The sequence below is a fragment of the Hippopotamus amphibius genome, chromosome 12 (assembly GCF_030028045.1).
Source record: "Hippopotamus amphibius kiboko isolate mHipAmp2 chromosome 12, mHipAmp2.hap2, whole genome shotgun sequence".
In the NCBI taxonomy this organism is placed as follows: Eukaryota; Metazoa; Chordata; class Mammalia; order Artiodactyla; family Hippopotamidae; genus Hippopotamus; species Hippopotamus amphibius.
The window spans coordinates 57,382,647-57,404,073 of NC_080197.1; the positions used below are offsets into that span (position 1 = coordinate 57,382,647).

Genomic DNA, 21,427 nt, shown 5'->3' on the forward strand with positions numbered 1-21,427 from the left:
TAAAGGGGTAACACAAAGGAATCTTGTGCATTGGCACAGGTGAGAATCTTGATTGTGGTGGCAGTTATGCAAGGCTACAAATATCATAAAATTGCATAGAACTATGCACACACACACACACACACGTGCACTTATAACTGATGAAGTCTGAATAAGTTCTGTTGATAATACCAAAGTCATTTTCTTGGTTTTGATGGCATACTAAAGTTGAACAAGATGTTACCATTTGGAAGGCTGAGGGAAGGGTGCTTGGGACTATCCTGCATATTTCTTTGAAAACTCCGGTGAATCTGTAGTTATTTCAAAATAAAAAATATAACAAGAAATATTATTAATAATTTTAAGCCAATACATTTGACAATTTTGATGAAATGGGCAACCTCCTTGAAAGATACAATCTACCACTAAAATATACTCAAGAGCTAGGTAGCTCGAGTAGCCCTATGACCCTATTATCATTAAATAAATTAAATTTATATTTAAAAATGTTACTGCAATAAAATCTCCAGGCAATATGGCTTTGCTGGTGAATTCAACCAAACTTTTAAGAAAGAATTTTGCCAGTTTTACACAAACTTATCCAGAAAATAGAAAATGTACGAAAACATCCCACTTTTTTTCTATGAGGCAAGCATTATTCTAATACTAACATTAGACATTATGAGAAAAAAAAAAACCACAGGTCAATATCTTTCATGAACATACACGTAAAAGTTCCATTTTGAGAAGCTGAATCCAACAACATATAAAAAGGATCATGTATTATGATGAAGTGGAATTTATTCTGGGAATTCAAGGCTGGTTCAGCATTGAAAAATCAATCACTATAATTCACCATATCAAGAGACTTATAAACAAACAAAAAACATGACTATTCATAGATGCAGAAAAAGCTATTGAAAAAAATTCAGTTCATCTGATTTTAAAAACAGCTCAGTAAACTAGGAGTAGAAGAAACTCTCAATCTGAGAAAGGGCATCTTTAAAAACAAACAAACAAACAAACAAAAACCCAGATAATATCACACTAATGCTTTTCCTGTAAGATTGAGAACAAAGTAAGTAGGTCTGCTATCTGCTGTCACCTTCCCACTAAATGTCATAATAGAAGTTCTAGCCAATATAATAAGGCAACAAAAAGAAAGTAAAAGGAATACATATTGGAAAGGAAGAGAGAAAGCTGTCTCTATTTGCAAATAACATAATTATCTACATAGAAAATCCCAAAGAACCTATAAAAACTACTGGAACTAATAAATGAGTTTAGCAAGGTCACATCACAAAGTCAATATACAAAAATCAACTGTATTTCTATATACCAGCTATTAACAATAAGAAATTGAAAAATATAAAGTACCCTTTACAATAAAACCAAAAACATGAAATACTGAGGTGTAAATCTAACAAAATGTGAAATATCTGTACACCAAACACTATACAACCCCGATGGAAGGAATCAAAGAAGACCTAAATAGAGAGAAATACTGTGTTCATGAATCAGAAGAGCTGATATTGCTAAAGTGTTAATTCTTCCCAAATTTATCTATAGATAATGGTAGTTCCAATCAAAATCACAGCAAAATTGACAGGCTGATTGTAAAATCTACATGGAAAAGCAGAAAAAAAAATTAGAATAGCCGAAACAATTTTGAAAAATTAGAACAAAAATCAAGGACCTAATTGTAGCACAGGGAACTCTGCTCAGTATTCTGTAATAACCTAAATGGGAAAAGAATTTGAAAAAGAATAGATACATGTACAGGTATAACTGAATCACATTGCTGTACACCTAAAACTAACACAACATTGTTAACCAATTATACTCCAATATAAAATAAAAATTTTTTAAATTTTTGAAAAAGGAAAAAATTATCAGATAATAAAAATTAGTATTTGAGGAAAAAAAACAGAACAAAATTGAATAATGCTCACTACCTAATTTCAAGACTTCATATAAAGCTACAGTAATCAAGGTAGTGTGGTATTACTGAAAGTATAAACATATAGATTATTGGAACAGAATAAAGAATCCAGAAATAGATTCACACATATATGACCCACTGATTTTCAAAAATGATGGAAGGTAATTCCATAGGAAAAGTAAAACTCTTTTTAATAAATGTTGCAGTAACAACTGGATGTGAATATGCCCAAAAGAGAAAAAAGAAAGGCACCTTGGGATATACATATGCAAAAAAAAAAAAAAAAAAGGAACTTTGATCTCTACCTGTTCTGGACTGTATGTTTATGTCTCCTCAAAATCCACATATTGAAACCCTAATGCCCCACTGGGATGGATCTGGGAGGTGGGATCTTAGGGAGACAGTTACTTTCAGGTATATTCATGAGGGTGGAGCCCCCACAATGAGATTAATATTCTTATAAGATGAGAGAGACTAGAACTCTCTCTCTCCACTGTAGGAGGAAACAGCAAGAAAGTAGCCATCCTGCAAAACATCATAGCCATTTTCAAACAGTTTGTCAGCTTTTTACGAATATAAACATACACTTATTGGGACTTCCCTGGTGGTCCAGTGGGTAAGACTCTGCGCTCCCAATGCAGGGGGTCCGGGTTTGACCCCTGGATGGGGAACTAGATCCCACTTGCCTGCTGCAACTAAGAAGTCCACATGCCACAACTAAAAGATCCCACATGTTGCAACTAAAGATATTGCATGCTTCAATGAAGATCCCACGTGCCACAACTGAGACCCAATGCAGCCAAAAAACCCCCCAAAAAACAAACAAAAAAACCCCACAAAACCCCCAAAAAACAAACAAAAAAGAATATACACTTATCATATGACCCAGCATTCCAACTTCTGATTATTTACCCAAGGAAAATAAAACCATGTTCACATATATGCATAATATAGAAAAATGGTACAAATCAACTGGTTTGCAAGGCAGAAATAGAGACACAGATGTAGAGAACAAACATATGGACACCACGTGGGGAAACTGGGGAGGACTGGGAGGGAATGAATTGGGAGATTGGGATTGCCATATATACATTACTAATAAGAAAAAAAGTATCAAATTGTGTACTTAAAATATATGCAGTTTATTATATGTCAACTGTATCTCAATAAAAGTTCTTTAAAAAAATGTGTGTTCCAAAAAAAAATGTGTGTTCCAAAGAAAAAATATTAAAAGCAGGAAGAGAAAAGCAACAAGTAACATATAAGGGAAAACCCATAGGGATAACAGCTGATCCTTCTGCAGAAACTCTGCAGGCCAGAAGGCAATGGCAGGATATACTGAAAGTCCTGAAAGAGAAAAACCTACAGCCAAGAACACTCTACCCAGCAAGAATCGCATTCAGATTTAACAGAGAAATCAAAAGCTTTACAGACAAGCAAAAGTTAAGAGAATTCAGCACCATCAAACCAACCTTACAACAATTGCTAAAGGAACTTTTCTAAGCAGGAAACACAAGAGAAGGAAAAGACCTACAAAAACAAACCCAAAACAATTAAGAAAATGGTAATAGGAACATACATGTCAATAATCACCTTAAATGTAAATGGATTAAATGCTCCAACCAAAAGACACAGACTGGCTGAATGGATAAAAAAACAAAACCCTTCTATATGCTGCCTACAAGAAACCCACTTCAGACCAAGGGATACATATAGACTGAAAGTAAAGGGATGGAAAAAGATATTCCATGCAAATGGAAGTCAAAAGCAAGCTGGAGTAGTAATACACATATCAGACAAATTAGACTTGAAAGTAAAAACTATTACAAGAGACAAGGAAGGACACTACATAATGATCAAGGGATCCATCCAAGAAGGGCATATAATAATTGTAAATATCTATGCACCCAACATAGGAGCACCTCAATACATAAGGCAAATGCTAACAGCCATAAAAGGGTAAATCGACAATAGCACAATAATAGTAGCAGATTTTAACACCCCACTTATATCAATGGACAGATTATCCAAACAGATAATAAATAAGGACACACAAGCTTTAAATGACACATTAGACCATCTCAATTTAATTGACATTTATAGTACATTCCATCCAAAAACTACAGAATACACTTTCTTGTCAAGTGCACATGTTAACATTCTCCAGAATAGATCACATCTTGGGTCACAAATCAAACCTTGGTAAATTCAAGAAAACTGATATCATATCAAGCATCTTCTCTGACCACAATGCCATGAGACTAGATATCAATTACAGGAAAAAAACTGTAAAAAAATACAAACACATGTAGGCTAAACAATGTACTATTAAACAACCAAGAAATCACTAAGAAATCAAAGAGGAAATCAAAAAATACCTAGAAACAAATGACAATGAAAACACAACAACCCAAAACCTATGGGATGCAGCAAAAGCAGTTCTAAGAGGGAATTTTATAGCAATACAGTCCTACCTTAAGAAACAAGAAAAATATTGAATAAACAACCTAACATTACACCTAAAACAGCTAGAGAAAGAAGAACAAAGAAACCCCAAAGTGAGCAGAAGGAAAGAAATCATAAAAATCAGATCAGAAATAAATGAAAAAGAAATGAAGGAAACAATAGCAAAGATCAATGAAACTAAAAGCTGTTTCTTTAAGAAGATAAACAAAATTGATAAACCATTAGCCAGACTCATCAGGAAAAAAAGGGAGAAGATGCAAATCAACAGAATTAGAAATGAAAAAGGAGAAGTAACAACGGGCACGACAGAAATACAAAGGATCATGAGAGACTACTGCAAGCAACTATATGGCAATGAATTGGATAACCTGGAAGAAATGGATAAATGCTTAGAAAAGTACAATCTTCCAAGACTGAACCAGGAAGAAATGGAAACTACGAACAGAACAATCACAAGTACGGAAGTTGAGAATGTGATTAAAAATCTCCCAACGAACAAAAGCCCAGGGCCAGATGGATTCACAGGCAAATTCTATCAAACATTTCGAGAAGAGCTAACACCTATCCTTCTCAAACTCTTCCAAAATATAGCAGAAGGAGGAACACTCCCAAACTCATTCTATGAGGCCACCATCACCCTCATACAAAAACCAGGCAAAGATGTCACACAAAAAAGAACATTACAGGCCAATATCACTCATGAATATAGAGGCAAAAATCCTCAACAAAATACTAGCTAACAGAATCCAACAGCACTTTAAAAAGATCATACACCATGATCAAGTGGGGTTTATCCCTGGGATGCAAGGATTCTTCAATATATGCAAATGAATCAATGTGATACATCATATCAACAAATTGAAGGATAAAAACCATATGATCATCTCAATAGATGTGGAAAAAGCTTTTGACAAAATTCAACATCCATTTATGATAAAAACTCTCCAGAAAATGGGCATAGAAGGAAATTACCTGTACATAATAAAAGCCATATATGAGAAACCAAAAGCCAACATCGTTCTAAATGGTGAAAAACTGGAAGAATTCCCTCTCAGAACAGGAACAAGACAGGGGTGTCCACTCTCACCATTATTATTCAACATAGTTTTGGAAGTTTTAGCCACAGCAATCAGAGAAGAAAAAGAAATAAAAGGAATCCAAATTGGAAAAGAAGTAAAATTGTCACTCTTTGCAGGTGACATGATGTTATACATAGAAAACCCTAAAGACTCTACCAGAAAACTGCTAGCACTAATCGAGGAATTTAGTAAAGTAGCAGGATACAAAATTAATGCACAGATATCTGTTGCATTCCTATACACTAACAACAAAAAAGCAGAAAGAGAAATTAAGGAAACTCTCCCATTTACCATTGCAACAAAAAGAATAAAATACCTAGGAATAAACCTGCCTAAGGAGGCAAAAGTCCTTTATGCAGAAAACTGTAAGACACTGATGAAAGAAATCAAAGACTATACAAACAGATGGAGAGACATACCATGTTCTTGGATTGGAAGAATCAACATTGTGAAAATGACTATACTACCCAAAACAATTTACAGTTTCAATGCAATCCCTATCAAATTACCAACAGCATTTTTCACAGAACTAGAACAAGAAATCTTACAATTTGTATGGGAACACAAAAGACGCCGAATAGCCAAAGTGATTTTGAGAAGGAAAGATGGAGTTGATGGAATTAGGCTTCCTGACTTCAAACTATACTACAAGGCCACAGTGATCAAGACAGTATGGTACTGGCACAAAAATAGAAAGAAAGATGAATGGAACAGAATAGAGAACTCAGAGGTAAACCCAAGCACATATGGGCAGCTTATCTTTGACAAAGGAGGCAAGAATATACAATGGAAAAAAGACAGCCTCTTTAATAAGTGATGCTGGGAAAATTGGACAACTACACATAAAAGAATGACATTAGAACACTTCCTAACACCATACACAAAAATAAATTCAAAATGGATGAAAGACCTAAATGTAAGGCCAGACACTATAAAACTCCTAGAGGAAAACACAGGCAGAACACTCTATGACATACATCAAAGCAAGATCCTTTTTGACCCACCTCCTAGAATCATGGAAATAAAATCAAGAATAAACAAACGCGACCTAATGAAAGCTTTTGCACAGCGAAAGAAATACTTGCCAATGAAGCAATGGACAAAGGATTAATCTCCAAAATATACAAGCAGCTGATGCAGCTTAATACCAAAAAAGCAAATAACCCAATCCACAAATGGGCGGAAGGCCTAAATAGACATTTCTCCAAAGAAGACATACAGATGGCCAACACACACATGAAAAGATGCTCAACATCACTAATCATTAGAGAAATGCAAGTCAAAGCCACAATTAGGTATCACCTCACACCAGTCAGAATGGCCATCATCAAAAAATCTAGAAACAGTAAATGTTGGAGAGGGTATGGAGAAAAGGGAACTCTCCTGCACTGTTGGTGGGAATGTAAGTTGGTACAGCCACTATGGAAAACAGTTTGGAGGTTCCTTAAAAAACTAAAAATGGAACTACCATATTATCCAGTGATCCCACTACTGGGCATATACCCAGAGAAAACCATAATCCAAAAAGAAACATGTACCATAATGTTTATTGCAGCACTATTTACAATAGCCAGGACATGGAAGCAACCAGATGCCCATCAACAAATGAATGGCTAAAGAAGATCTGGCATATATATACAATGGAATATTACTCAGCCATAAAAGGAAATGAAATGGAGCTGTATGTAATGACGTGGATAGACCTAGAGTCTGTCATACAGAGTGAAGTAAGTCAGAAAGAGAAAAACAAATACTGTGTGCTAACTCATATATACAGAATCAAAAAAAAAAAAAGGTACTGATGAACCCAGTGACAGGGCAAGAATAAGGATGCAGATGCAGAGAATGGACTGGAGGACACGGGGTTAGGGGGGCGGGGGGCGAAGGAGATTCTGGGACGAAGTGAGGGAGTAGCATAGACATATATACACTACCAACTGTAAAATAGATAGCTGGTGGGAAGTTGCTGTATAACAAAGGGAGATCAACTTGATGATGGGTGATGCCTCCCAGGGCCAGGACTGGGAGGGTGGGAGGGAGTCGCGGGAGGGAGGGGATATGGGGATATATGTCTAAATACAGCTGATTCACTTTGGTGTACCTCAAAAGCTGGTACAAAAGTGTAAAGCAATTATATTCCAATAAAGAGCTTAAAAAAAAAAGAATAATTCATCAGTAAAGTCAATGTGGTGAAAAAAAAAAGTCTGTTCACACAGAAAGCTATGTGTGAATGCTTACAGTGTCTTTATTCATGATTGCTAAAAATCTAAATGTGCCTCAGTTAGTGCATGGATAAACTGTGGTATATTTATATAATGGAATACTACCCAGCAACAAAAAAAAAAACAGGCTACCAATGCATGCAACATGGATGAGTCTCAAATGACTTCCACTAAGGGGAAGAATGTAGACTCAAAAGGCTACGTAGTGCGTGATTCCATATATGTGACATTCTAGAAAAGGAAAAATCGTAGAGAGAGAGAACAGATCGGTGGTCACCAGCAGCCTGGCCTGGGAAGAGGTGTTAGCTACAGAAGGGCATGAGGGATTTGGGGAATCATGACAGTGTTCTTTATCTTCACTGTGGTGGCAACACAATGGTATGCATTCTTCAAAACTTGCAGAACTGTACAGTAAAATATATAATTTCCACTATATGTAAATTATATCCTAGTTTTAAAAATGGAAAGAAATTTTTAAGTGCAGAATTTGAATTAATGAAAACACAGAATCTTTTAAAATCCAAATATTATTCATGCTTTGGAAGAAAACAAAAGGCCATCTTGAATAGGATAGTCAGGAGAAGGCTGATGTAAAGAGATGTTTAGCTGAAGGGTATGGTGATGTTTAACTGAATATAAAGAAGATGTTTAACTGAAAGGTAAAGAAATGTCTAGAAGAGTAGTTCTGCAGTAGGAAAGAGTTTTGGTTGTAGCAGGAAGGTTTAGAAGGCCAGAGGAATTTATTTCTAAAAATAGCTTCCATTTATTAATTGTTTATTATGTACCAGACTCTGCATTCAATGCTTTGCATATGGTATTTTATTTAATACCCACAATAAACCAGCGAGGTGTCTGTCATTACTCCCTTTTTGTAGAATAGGAAAGGCATGGCTTAAAAAAGGTTGATTAACCTATCTAAGAGATGTCAATGTCAGAATTCAAACCTGGGTCCCTCTGACTCCAAAGCCCATTCTCTTTATGCCAGTGACTGGATAAATAACAACTTTATTATTTCTGTTTCATCTTGAAACTTTGCACTTAAATGCATTAACAAATAAACTTTAATAGTTTTTTCATGTCATACTGGTTGGATCCCTTTGGACAATACTGGATAAAACTTAAGGATAGTTGGGAACCTCAATATGTCCTTTTAATAACTATTAATGTGGCTTCAAGGAGAGAGCCTCTGAGGGAAGTCCTTCCCTTGACAGAAGAGAGAGCAAAGATGCAGATAACTTTTTATCCTAAAGATATTACCACCTTAAATCCAGAACTTTTTAAGTTTCTGAAGCTATGAGACTTTTCATTATTTTCTGACCAACCCCAACACCCTACAATTACCTCTTCACTGTGTTTTCTGTTATGTTTATTTTCTGTATAATATTTTTAATTTTCTCCATCAAGCCTATGTGATCAGCTCCAAGCTCTTCCACTTGTAGACCCATCTGTGTATTCCAGTGGTTTAGCTGCAAGAACATGTTCTCCTGACTCCTAAAGAAATTTTATTAGGATCAGTTTTAAGGTAGAAAATGAGAAACATCTCAGAAAGCCTGAAACCCTCTTTCTTCTGGATGGTAGATTGGTCTGCTTATTCATTTTCTGTCACCAAAATGGGCCAGGTAGGTACTTAGGCTTCAAGAAAGGAATCTGAACATTTATTTAATATCCATTTTAAATGGATATTTCTCCAGACCTTCATAAGGCTAGAGAAAATAAAATATGTTTTACATTCAGTAAAAATTATAGATATATTTTTAATTTCCCTGCATGGAATGAATGTTGAGTATTGATTTCAGGATGGTGGTTGCATCTTGGTGAAGGAGAAGAAGTTATGCAACAGAGAAAGCGTCCATAAGGATTTAACAATACAGCTTTAATAATAATTATAATAATTTTCATCTCCAGAAAATTATCTGAGAGCGATGAGATATATATTAATTTCAGGCTCCAAAGAAAAGTTTGCAAAGAGAACCCCGCGGCTCTCCCTATATCCCTAGAAATGTTCCTTCTTCCACATTCTTGGTGGAATATGTAGGTAGATACTTGTGTGCATGAGTGCTTTATGGTTCAAGATATGTATGGATTTTCAATACTCTAGGTTTTCCCTAAGTTCTCAGCTAAGTTTCATTTTCCCCTCCACAAAACATTATTAAATGTTCCCTCTTGCACAGGCCAAGGCTTACGATTCAGGGATGTTCTCCTCCAAAAACTGCACAGATGTGGATGCTTGGGGATCTTCGTGTTGAATGTGACCTCTTTCTTGCTCATGCTGTTCACTCTGCAGGTCTTGGTCATGTCCAGCTACCAGCTCCAACACCTCCTGATAAAGATTGTGAAGGAAGCAAAGAACAAAAGGGTTATCACAAGAGGTGGTGTCCCCTCTATGGTACCCACGCCCTCTTCTCTGGGGGCAAGCATATAGCCGTCTCTGAGGCTGGAGTTTTCTGATGCATCTGTGAGAATGGTTGACATGCCCTCCTGCTCTGGAGGAGGAAGGCTGGGGCAGGGATGTGGAGAGTAGAGAGAACAGATCAGCCTCTTATTGAAACATCTGTGTAAATCACTGGCCAAGTCAATAGGAATAACATTCAGATACCTCTACAAATTGCCTTCATGTACATCATTTCTTTTAATTCTCATGATAGCCTTGAGGTGGATAAAGGTAGGTATTGAAATCCCCTAGGCCATCCATATTTAATGATTTGGGCAAGATTATATGGTGTAGCGAGTTAAATGATGAACCCAAAAAGATATGTCCATGTCCTACTAGTAGGCCCCTGAGAATGTGACCTTATTTGGGAAATAAAAAAAGGTCTTTGCTGATGTAATTAAGTTAATGATCTTGAGATGAGATTATCTTGGATTACCTGGGTGAGTCCCAAATTCAATGACAAGTGTCCTAAAGAGAAACAGAAGAGGAGAACACACAGACAGAGAAATTCTTGTGAAGACAGAGGCAGATTGGAGTTTATGCAGCCACAAACCAAGGAACGCCTACATCCCCAAAACCTGGATGAGACAAAGATTCTCCCCGAGAACCTTCAGCAGAGTATGGCCTCGTTCACCCTTTGATTTTGCAATTCCGGCCTCCAGAACCATGAGAGAATACATTTTTGTGGCTTTAAACCACAAAGTCTAACGTGTTATAGCTGCCACAGGAAACCAATCAATACGGCTGGTAAGTATATGGACTAGAACTTGAACTAGGTTTTCTGATTCCAAAACCATGGCTCTTGTCATTGTATTTAGGACCTGGGTTCAGATCAAGGAATACCTAGTTCCTACCACTGGCACGTTCACAACCCAGTGTCACCTCATAAGTGATGGAGGATTATTATCGCATGTAAAGATGAAGAAACAAAGCCTAGGTTTTCCAAGTATTATGTGACTCAGCTATTTTATCTACCTCTTTGTGAACAAAAAGCATCCACAATTTCAATTTCTTTCCACCAAAGCTTTGGCCAGGATGTTCAAAAGCAGCAGAAACACTGTGATGTAGAGAAACACACCACATTGGGAATCAGAGGACCAGAGGTCTAAGTCTTGTTCTACTGCTGTGGATGTTGAACGAGTCACTTAACCATTGTAAAGCTCAGCTTCCTGGTCTGTAGTGAGAAAAGTGGGCCAGAGCATCTCTAGAGTTCTATGTCCTATAATCGATGGTGACATTTCTTATCTTCATCAGTCATTTCACAGTAATGGTTAATATACCGCAAAAGAGTCAAAAGGTAGGAAGTAGAAATAAAAAGAGTTTTTAAAATCTGCAGGACTGAACACATAAAGAAATTGTGTGTTTTTAAAATAACAGACTAAACTTGTACTTGCATGAAATACAGTCTAAGGACATTACTTTCCATTTACATGCAGCTCTTTGAAGAGCTCACATGTCTCCATTTGGATGTTGCCTAGAAACCATGAACTCAGAAAGTAAAAAATGGAACTCATCATATTTTCCTTCTACCATGTCCAAGTTCCCCACCCTTGCATACGGTCCCCCTATCCATCCAGATGCCTCTGCCAGAAACCTGGAAGAAGTCCTTGAATTGTCACAGCAGACATTTTCTTCCCTCTTCATTACCTATGTCATATTCACTTTGTGTCATATCCACTAATACCTGTTGTTTAAGTCAGTGTCCTTTTTCCCCATCCTCCCAACATCCCTGCTCATGGCATCTTAGACAGGGCCCTACTTCGGGTCCTCATCGGTTCTTGACTCCTATTAATGTCCCAGCTTCCCGTCTGCATCCTGCTCTCTCCCTACCTCAACATCCAGCCTGCCTGCTTGCCTGTCATGCCTTTTCCTGCACCCTTCCTCTCTCACAACACAGTTTCTTTTTGGCTCCTTTATTTTCACATGTGCTGTTCCTTCTTTCTGAAATGCTTTTCTTCCATTCAACTCTTCCTTCAAAACTCAGTTGTCATATCCCCAGTCTTCTCCCTGTACAGCCCTCCCTCCTGTGTACTTCCCTGAGGGGAAAGGATTTTATATGTATGTATCCTAGCACATAGTGGATCCTCAATAAGTGGTTTTAAAATAAATAGACTTCAGAAACAGGCAAATACATTCCACTTGTAAGAGATGCAAACAAAAGCAGGAAATAGGAAAGTCTGTTCACTGACCTGGCATCCAAAATCAGCACTGTATATAGCAGTGCCAGGGATCAGAAATGTGAAACCAGAGCCAAATATTCATTTCTAAATATTTTAGCGGGCTTGATGGTTAGACACGGCAGCTTTGGCAGTCTGGCTAAAAAGCCTAGTTTGTTAATTAAACCAACAATCTTTTTTTTATTCCTCTTAACTCTTTGTCCATTTTCTGAACCTGTCCTTTAAATCTTTCTCTTATAAAAGACAAATGTAAGATGATGCAAAGTAGAGACCTCCTGGTTTGTTTTCAGAGAATAAGAGAATAAGATTTCTTCCTCAAGAAGTCATATATTTGTCCCTTTGTCAGCAGAGAGCCAAATTTATCAATAATTATATGTTAATTATGTGACTGCCTATGATTTATTTTTATGTAATTACAGAATTTTCCATATAGATAAACATAAAGAAATATAATTATAAATTAAAAAAAATATTTTGTTGGGACTTCCCTGGCAGTCCAGTGGTCAAGACTTTGCCTTTCAACGCAGAAGGTGTGGATTCGATCCATGGTAGGGGAGCTAAGATCCCACATGCCTCATGGCCAAAAAATCAAAACATAAAATAGAAGCAGTATTGTAACAAGTTCCATAAAGACAAAAAAGTGGTCCACATCAAAAAAAAATCTTTAAAAAATATTTTGTTAAATCTTTATGCCCTGACATGAAGTTTGTAAGAAACAGTCTATAATAATGCCTTATACCTAGAGAGTGTGGATTATTTGATAAACTCTTACAGAGTGAATAATCTTATCATCTAATTAGACTTATTCTGTCCTACGCCAACAAGTGATGATATCATCATTCACTGACTAACAGGATTCAGCAGGGCTCACTGAACCATGAGTGCAGGGAAGTTGTCCTGGCAAAGTGGGTCTAATGGTAGCAACCCTTCCCTGGAATCCAGGGACAAGACCCCCGCAAAGAATTAGAAGACATTATTTATAGGGTTATGCCTTCCATTCATGTGTTTCCGAAGATCATAGCTCCCACACCTCAATTTCCCTATTTTCTTTCCCATCTTAAGACTCCTCCTCTAATTCAGGTCCTATTATTATTTTTTCGTAACATGCATCTGTCTGTCTCTTTCTACTTTTCATCCGTCTCATTATTATTTGTACTCCACATGTCTAACTGCCTTCATTCACACCTTCTAACCCCTTCTATTTCTTTTGTTTCTATTTTTCCTTACTGCAGAGTCCTTAAATGTAAAGTCCAGCTTGGGATATTCTTTGAGGACCTTTCCTTCTATGCATTGTAGAGCTAGCCATCCCCAAATCTAAAATGTATTCAAAAGAGAAATAGACAAAGAGACGAATCCTGAGCTTCAGTAGGCTAGATAAGCCTAGAAGCAGGAAATACCCACTCCAGCCTTCCTGTATATTTTTCTGACTGGTTGAAACCACCTTCCTCTATAGCCGATAGTCTGGAGAATCTATGGAGCGATCTGCTCATAAATAAGAAAAAGGGTCTTGACCACGCATTTGTTTTAAACTAAATGAAAGTGTAACACCTCTCCAGGACAATCTCAGGCATTTTGTCCAATTTTCGCCATTCCATGTCAGCTGGGTGACTGAATTTCAGACTGAGAGTGGTTCAGACTGAATTAAGAGTAAACGGGTGCTCACTTCAGCAGCATATACTAAAATTGGAAGAATAAAGGGATTAGCATGGCCCCTGCACAAGGGTGACATGCAAATTTGTGAAATGGTCCATATTTTTTGAGAAAGTAAAAAAAAAAAATCCCATTTTAAATTGCATCAAAAAGAATAAAACACCTAAGAATAAACTTAACCAAGGAGATGAAATACTTATACTCTGAAAACTACAAAAAAAAATTAATGAAAGAAATTGAAGATGATACAAAGAAATGGAAAGATATCCCATGCTCTTGAATCAGAAGAATTAATATTATTAAAATGGCCATACTACTCAAAGCAATCTGCAGATTTAATGCAATCTCTATTATTTAAAATATTTATGACATTTTTCACAGAACTAAAACAAATAATCCTAAAGTTTATATGAAACCACAAGAGCCCCTGAATTGCCAGAGTAATCCTGAGAAAAAAAGAACAAAGCTGGAGGTATCACCCTCCCAGACTTCAGGCTGTACTACAAAGCTACAGTAATCAAAACAGCATGGTACTGGCACAAAAACAGACACAAAGCTCAGTGGAACAGAATAGAGAGCCCAGAAATGAACCCACATATCTCTGGCCAATTACTTTATGACAAAGGAGGCAAGAATATACAATGGAGAAAAAACAGTCTCTTCAGTAAGTGATACTGGGAAAACTGGACAGCTACGTGTAAAACAATGAGATTAGAACATTCCCTCACACCATATACAAAAATAAATTCAAAATAGTTTGAAGACCTAAATGTAATGTAAGAATGGAAACCATAAAATATCTAGAAGAGAACATAGGCAGAACACTCTTTGACATAAATTGTAACAATATTTTTTTTTGGATCTGTCTCCTAAGGCAGAAGAAATAAAAGCAAAAATAAACAAATGGGACCTAATTAAACTTAGAAGTTTTTGCCCAGCAAAGGAAATCATCAACAAAATGAAAAGACAACCTACAGAATGGAAAAAGATATTTGCAAATGATATGATTGATAAAGGATTAATATCCAAAATATATAAGCAACTCAACATCAGAACAAACAACCCAATCCAAAAAATGGGCATAAAACCTGAATAGACATTTTTCTAAGGAAGACATATAGATGGCCAACAGGAAAATGAAAAGATGCTCAACATTGCTAAATTATTAGAGAAACGCAAATCAATACAATGAGCTATCACCTCACACCCGTCAGAATGGCTATTATCAAAAAGTCTACGAATAACAAATGTTGGTTAGGATATGGAGAAAAGGGAACCCTTGTACGCTGTTGGTGAGAATGTAAATAGGTGTGGCCACTATGAAAAACAGTTTGGAGATTTCTCGAAAACTAAAAATAGAACTATCATATGATCCAACAATTCCCCTCCTGAGTATATACCCAGAAAAAATGAAAACACTAATTCAAAAAGATACATTTACCTCAATATTCATAGCAGCACTACTTATAATAGCTAAGCTATAGAAGCAACCTAAGTGTTCATCAACATGAATGGATAAAGAAGATGTGGTATATATATACAATGGAATACTACTCAGCCACAAAAAAGAATGAAATTCTGCCATCTAAAGCAACATAAATGTACCTAGAGAATATTATGTTTAGTGAAATAAGTTATAGAGAGAAAGGCAAATACTGTATATCACTTATATGTATAATTTAATAAACAATACAAACAAATGTATACAGCAAAACAAAAACAGACTCACAGATGTAGAAAACAAACTAGTGGTTAACCGAACGGGAGAGGGAAGAGAGGAGGTACAAATTAGGGGTAAGAGATTAAGAGATACAAACTATTATGCATAAAATAGATAAGCAATAAGGATATATTGTACAGCACAGGGAATTATAGCCATTATCTCATAATAACTTTTAATGCAGTATAATCTGTAAAAATACTGAATCACTATACTGTATATCTGAAACTAATATAACATTCTAAATCAGCCATACTTCAATTAAAAATGAGTAAGTGGATCTCTGTAATGCATCTATTGGAAGACAATGTGCAATCCACAGGGAAATTCTACATACAATAATTTTCTCTAAGGTAAAAAATGTCACAGCTATTTCATAAATCCCAAGGACAAAAGTAAGATATTGCATAATTCTTTGTATGAGAATACTAGTAAGACCCTTGTGTAATAACAGCAGTCTTCAGAGGAGAGGATGCCTCTGTCTTGATTTCAAGCTTTGAACAGTTCACACCTGTTATGAGGAAACCTTGAGATATAGCCTTACCGCTTTGAGATATGAGATATGAAGTTCCTCTCTTCACCCACTGTGACAGTTAAGTCTGTCTCTTACCCATTTTTTAGTCTCCAAATCATGAAGGAAGTCAGTTTGAGAGTTTTCAGAGAAAATGTCCTCATCATCTGATCTGTCCAAGATGCGGTCCATTTTGGTAAATTCCCTTAGGAAACTGTAAGTCACACAACCAAAAGAGGTGCTGTTATTATACCTTCAGTCTATAGTTTAGGCCTGCCCTAAACTTTTCTAGAGAGAGACCACTGGGATCTTTCCGGCCCCAAAGAGCACCTGCTACTCTTGTACTAATTTCATTCTGTGTGAATAATGTCTGGCGTAGTGTATTACATGAGATAGGAATAGACAAGCTGGATAAATATCTGTTGACTGAATCAATAGGTAATTCAAAGTGAGATTCTGAATTCTGAAGCCATCGCAGCTCTTTGTGTGTGTACATGCAAATGTGTGTGTAAAATAAACAAATAATAAATATCTTTCTTCAAAAAGTAGAGTTGAAAAGTATCATATGATTGAAAGGAAAGGAGTAAGTCTGTGCTACCATCATGATCTCTAGACCCGAGGTGTCCTTCTCCCAACATTTACTAGTTTCTTTTTTCTTCTTCCACAGAGATTCTATGCATAAATAAGCAGCTATGTTTATTTTAAAAATATGTATATATGTATATGCCTTTTAAAATACAAATGAGAGGGTATTATACACACTTTCTGTACCTTATAGTTCTTTTTTAATGACCTATCTTAGAGTCCATTTCATATTAGTACCGATAGATCTGCCTCATTTTAGAAAATCGTTATATGCTATTCCATCATGAGGCTATATCATAATTTGCTAATCAGTTCTTTATCAAATTATGTACACTATTTCTAATCAATTGCTACTACAAGCAATGCTGTAATAAATATCCCTACATATCTATGTGTATATGTACAAGAATATCCATTGGATAACCCTAAAAATTGAATTGCTGGGTCAATAGGTATATATTTTTTAAATTTCTGATAGATTTTACCAAATTATGCATTGAAGAGGTTAAATCCATTTATACTTCCAGCAAAAATGATGAGAATGCCTGTTTTCCCACTCCTTTTCTAAAATCATATCTGTTATGTTTAAACTGGTATCTCATTGTAGTTTTACTCTCCTTTTCTGAGTAAGGTTGAGCATCTTTGCCTGTACACATACAACTCATTTGTACTTCCCTTGCTATGGTAATTGTGTTGACAATCCCTTGCCCATTCTCTATTGGACTATTGTTACTCTGCTGGACTGCGTACATGTGTATCGAAGTGCACAAATACACTCACACACTCACATATACATGAATGAATTGCAACATACTTGTGATGGAAGCCTGTGGCAGTGGCTTGTCCTCTGCGAGTCTTGAACCCTGGGGTGGGGTGCGTTCTATGCCTACCATGCATAGAAAATGGTCCTGGAATCTATATACCTTTCTATACATAGAATAAACACTGCTGAGTGTTTCCAAATGTATATGCTACTGTCATTAATGAATTATAAATACATTTAAAAACATTCTTGATATCATAGTAGCTTTTTTTGATATATGAGAGGTTCTGGAAAATCTTTTTCTTTAGAAAATTTCTTCCAATTTAGAAAGGTTGTTAACCATTGGTTTATATTAGAATACATTTTTATCATGTATTAACAAATGCATGTATGTATTTACATGAATATTTTTACTTCCTCTGGTCTAGAAACCATATTAAATGGTTTATATCTTTAAAGGGTGAAGATAATGAAGGCACTAAACAATCAACGTTTTTTCATAAATTGAGATTAGAATCTTGAGCATTCCCATTCAACTGATATCTGCCTAGTTTATGACCATAGGTCCCATAGGTCCCTGTCTCACAGGACCTACAATGCTAGATATTCATGAGGTCAAAATTAGAATTGTAGGGGCTTCCCTGGTAGTGCAGTTGTTAAGAATCCACCTGCCAATGTGGGGACATGGGTTCGAGCCCTGGTCCAGGAAGATCCCACATGCCGTGGAGCAACTAAGCCCGCGCGCCACAACTACTGAGCCTGTGCTCTAGAGCCCACTTGCCACAACTACTGAAGCCCGCACACCTAGAGCCCATGCTCCACAAGAAGAGAAGCCACCGCAATAAGAAGACTGTGCACTGCAATGAAGAGTAGCCCCGGCTCTCCGCAACTGGAGAAAGCCCGAGCTCAGCAGCAAAGACCCAACGCAGCCAATAAATAAATAAATAAAAATTAAAAAAAATTAGAATTGTAGAGAAGAATGTCAACCCCAACCCTGAACCTGGAAATCTCATCATTTGGTCCTATCAGCCTGAAGACTTCTGCAGACAGGACTCCGGAAACTGCCCCTGGGAGCTCTGCCGTGACTTACTTCTGCATTGCACCTTCAGCTGCATCGATGTTTTGGAGAAAGCGGTTGTTTTTCTCTGTCAACTCTTGCTCCTTCTCAGCTGGCTTCATGGGCAGAGGCAACTGGTCACTTATCTCTGTGAGAGCCATTTCTTCAGCACTGCAGGGGCAGTGGTATATTTCTTTCTATTTGTAAAGTTGTTTGTTTTACTGTTTTCCTATTGTTGACAATTATTTCTAAATTTTCACTACTATACACAATATAGTAATGGATATATCTGTTTAGGAATTTACAATGCATCTCTATTACTCACTTAGAATACTTCCCTAGAAGTGGAATTCCTGGTGATGTGATATACTGATTTTTAAGGACTTTGAAAAACATTCCCAACTTATTTTCTTAAAGGTTCAACTAATATATATCACTGGCAGCTGTGTATGAGAACAGGAACCTCCTTTTCAGCCTGACAGCCAAATGTTGGCTGGAGAGCAGAGAACTGAATTGTTAAGAGTATTTAAGTACTGCACTGTGAGAAATAATAGTCAAAGGAAATAGGAAAGAAGGTAGAAAAGGGTGAGAAGGGTTCTAGGAAGCTCACGTGAAAAGTCATAAGAAAGGATCCATGTGAAGCGTAACTCGTAGTAATTAGTAGAGATCAGAGGGTTGTCCCCGGCCTTAAACAGGAAGAAAACTTTTCCTTTGTGCACTCAAATGAGTAACTATGGTAAATTTTCACCAGATGATGGTCTGGTCCCCAGGACCCTGAGGGACAGAATCCCTGAGGGACAGAGGAGACCATAGACTGAAGGGAAGCGATCAGCAGGAATTTTCCTAGAAGAGTGATTTATAGGTGTGATGAGGAACAGGGGAAAGGAGAGGCACTGGGGACCACAGAGATACTGGAATGGTCTGGGCAACCAAGGGGTAGCCTATCACCCTGTGGCAAAATTGAGCTTTATCCTTGACCTGTGTGGGGATCCACAGTGGATGTGGCGAAAAGGGGACCCCTGTGAAGGAGAAGCAACAGGAAAAGGCCAGAACCTTGAGTGCAACAAAGAAGAATAAACCTTTGGTCTCCTTCAGAAAGGGTTCTGTGACCTGCGCAGTCTCATCACAGCTTGCATCCAGACAGTTTGCCTGTATCTCGAAGGTGGTAATCCTTACCAAGACCGTTCCAAGCTCTGAAAGACGAATGACCACTGAACTCTACCTAGTCTCTTTCCTATCCAAAAACTAGAATCCTGTACAAATAATATTTCCTTATTTTGGTAACTCTTTGACATCCTAATGGCTTCCATTGGGTGATTTAGAGGAAAATCTGTTCCTCTCAATTCAGGTAGCTGCACAAATTCTGCCTCCATACATTTTCTCACATTTCAAATAACAGTTAAGAGTCCTAATGGTGGCTTATGTTTGTGCAGCCCCTAATAAGTTACAAAGTGCTTCTCACATATGTCCTTACTCAGTTCCCACAACTACACAGTGCGGAAGGCATTAGTCCCATTTTCTGTGCACACTGACCAAGGCTCTGGGAGTTCGTGCGATGTACTTAGTCACATAGCAAAGCCAGGACCCAGAACATGCATGTCCTCACAGCTACTCATAAGGGATTTCTCCCCCATCCTAAAGATGATCTAGACAAGGCTCTCCAATAAAACTTTCTGTGATGCTGGAAAGGTTCTCTTCACTGTTCAGTTCAGTAGTACCAGGCACCTGTGTCTATTGAGCACTTGAGATGTGGCTAATGCAACCAAGGAATTGAATTTTTAATTTAATTTTGAAATACATTTAAATTTAAATAGACACCTGTGGCAAGTGGCTACCATACTGGACAACTCTGAATTTTCTAGACCAGGGATCAGAAAACTGTGGTCCGCAGGCCAGTCTCATCCTGCCATCTCTTTCTGTAAATAACAGGTTATTGGAACACAGCTAAACCCATTCCTTCCTGTAGCATATCTGAATGCTTTGGTGCTGCAGTGACAGAATGGAATGGTTGCAAGACAGACCTAAATTTGACATGCAGAGCCTAAAATATTTACTAAGTTGCCCTTTACAGAAAAAAAATTGGCAACCCCAGATTCTAGACCATCATCTTTTTCTATGATGCTTTTTCTATGGATGTTTGCTACAATGAATCAACTGAGTACACTGAATAAGAGCTTGAATTTTGGAGAGTCAGGCTGAGTTCATATCACAGCATCAACACTTAGCAGCTGGGCATAATCTTAAGATTCTAGGTCTTACTTTCCTCATCTGTAGAATGGGGTTTAACATAGTGCAAACACCAGGCAATGGTATCTATCTATTTATAACAGTAGAAATGGGAGCTATTATAAGATTTCTTTGGCTTCAAATATTACAATAATAATAATAATATGCTTACACACATACAGCACCTTCAGTGTATAAAGCACTTACACTAAGTTGTTTGTTTGATCCTCACATCCACCCTGTATAGTTAGTCAACCAAGGCAGATCTTACCACCTCTTTTTTTTTTCAGGTGCAGAAACAGACACTCAGAGATGATCCATGAGGAAACAATAGAAACAGGATTTCAACCTGCAAACCTCTGGCTACAAGTTTTGCCGTCATCCTACTATTAAGCATAAATTTGATGCCCAATGTATTTTAACGGATTAGTTAGTGGCCTTCTTACCTCAAAATAAGCCATCTTTCGATGCTGTTGACTGGTTATATAGTGTGGGTCCTTGCTGTAGATCAGCAGCATAAGTATCAACTGGGAGCTTTTGCTAAACATACAGAATCTCTGGTCCTACCCTAGACTCACTGAATCAGCATCTGCATTTTCCAGGTGATTCCTAATTGTAT

At 37.0% G+C, this 21,427-nt stretch overlaps 1 protein-coding gene and 1 pseudogene across 1 annotated transcript in view; one reads left to right on the top strand and one right to left on the bottom strand.

Moving 5' to 3' along the window:
• The window catches only part of SMCO2 (single-pass membrane protein with coiled-coil domains 2), a 31,756-nt gene extending 13,013 nt beyond the window's left edge, over window positions 1–18,743 (bottom strand). The window contains exons 1-4 of the mRNA XM_057700762.1: window positions 18,616–18,743; window positions 16,277–16,391; window positions 9,872–10,005; window positions 9,030–9,179 (exon numbers count right to left, since the gene is read on the bottom strand). Coding sequence (XP_057556745.1) covers window positions 9,030–9,179; window positions 9,872–10,005; window positions 16,277–16,391; window positions 18,616–18,743 — 527 coding nt within the window. The remainder of the gene's footprint in view (window positions 1–9,029; window positions 9,180–9,871; window positions 10,006–16,276; window positions 16,392–18,615) is intronic.
• Window positions 13,954–14,053, top strand: LOC130834277 (U6 spliceosomal RNA; annotated as a pseudogene).
• Window positions 18,744–21,427: the final 2,684 nt, after the last annotated feature.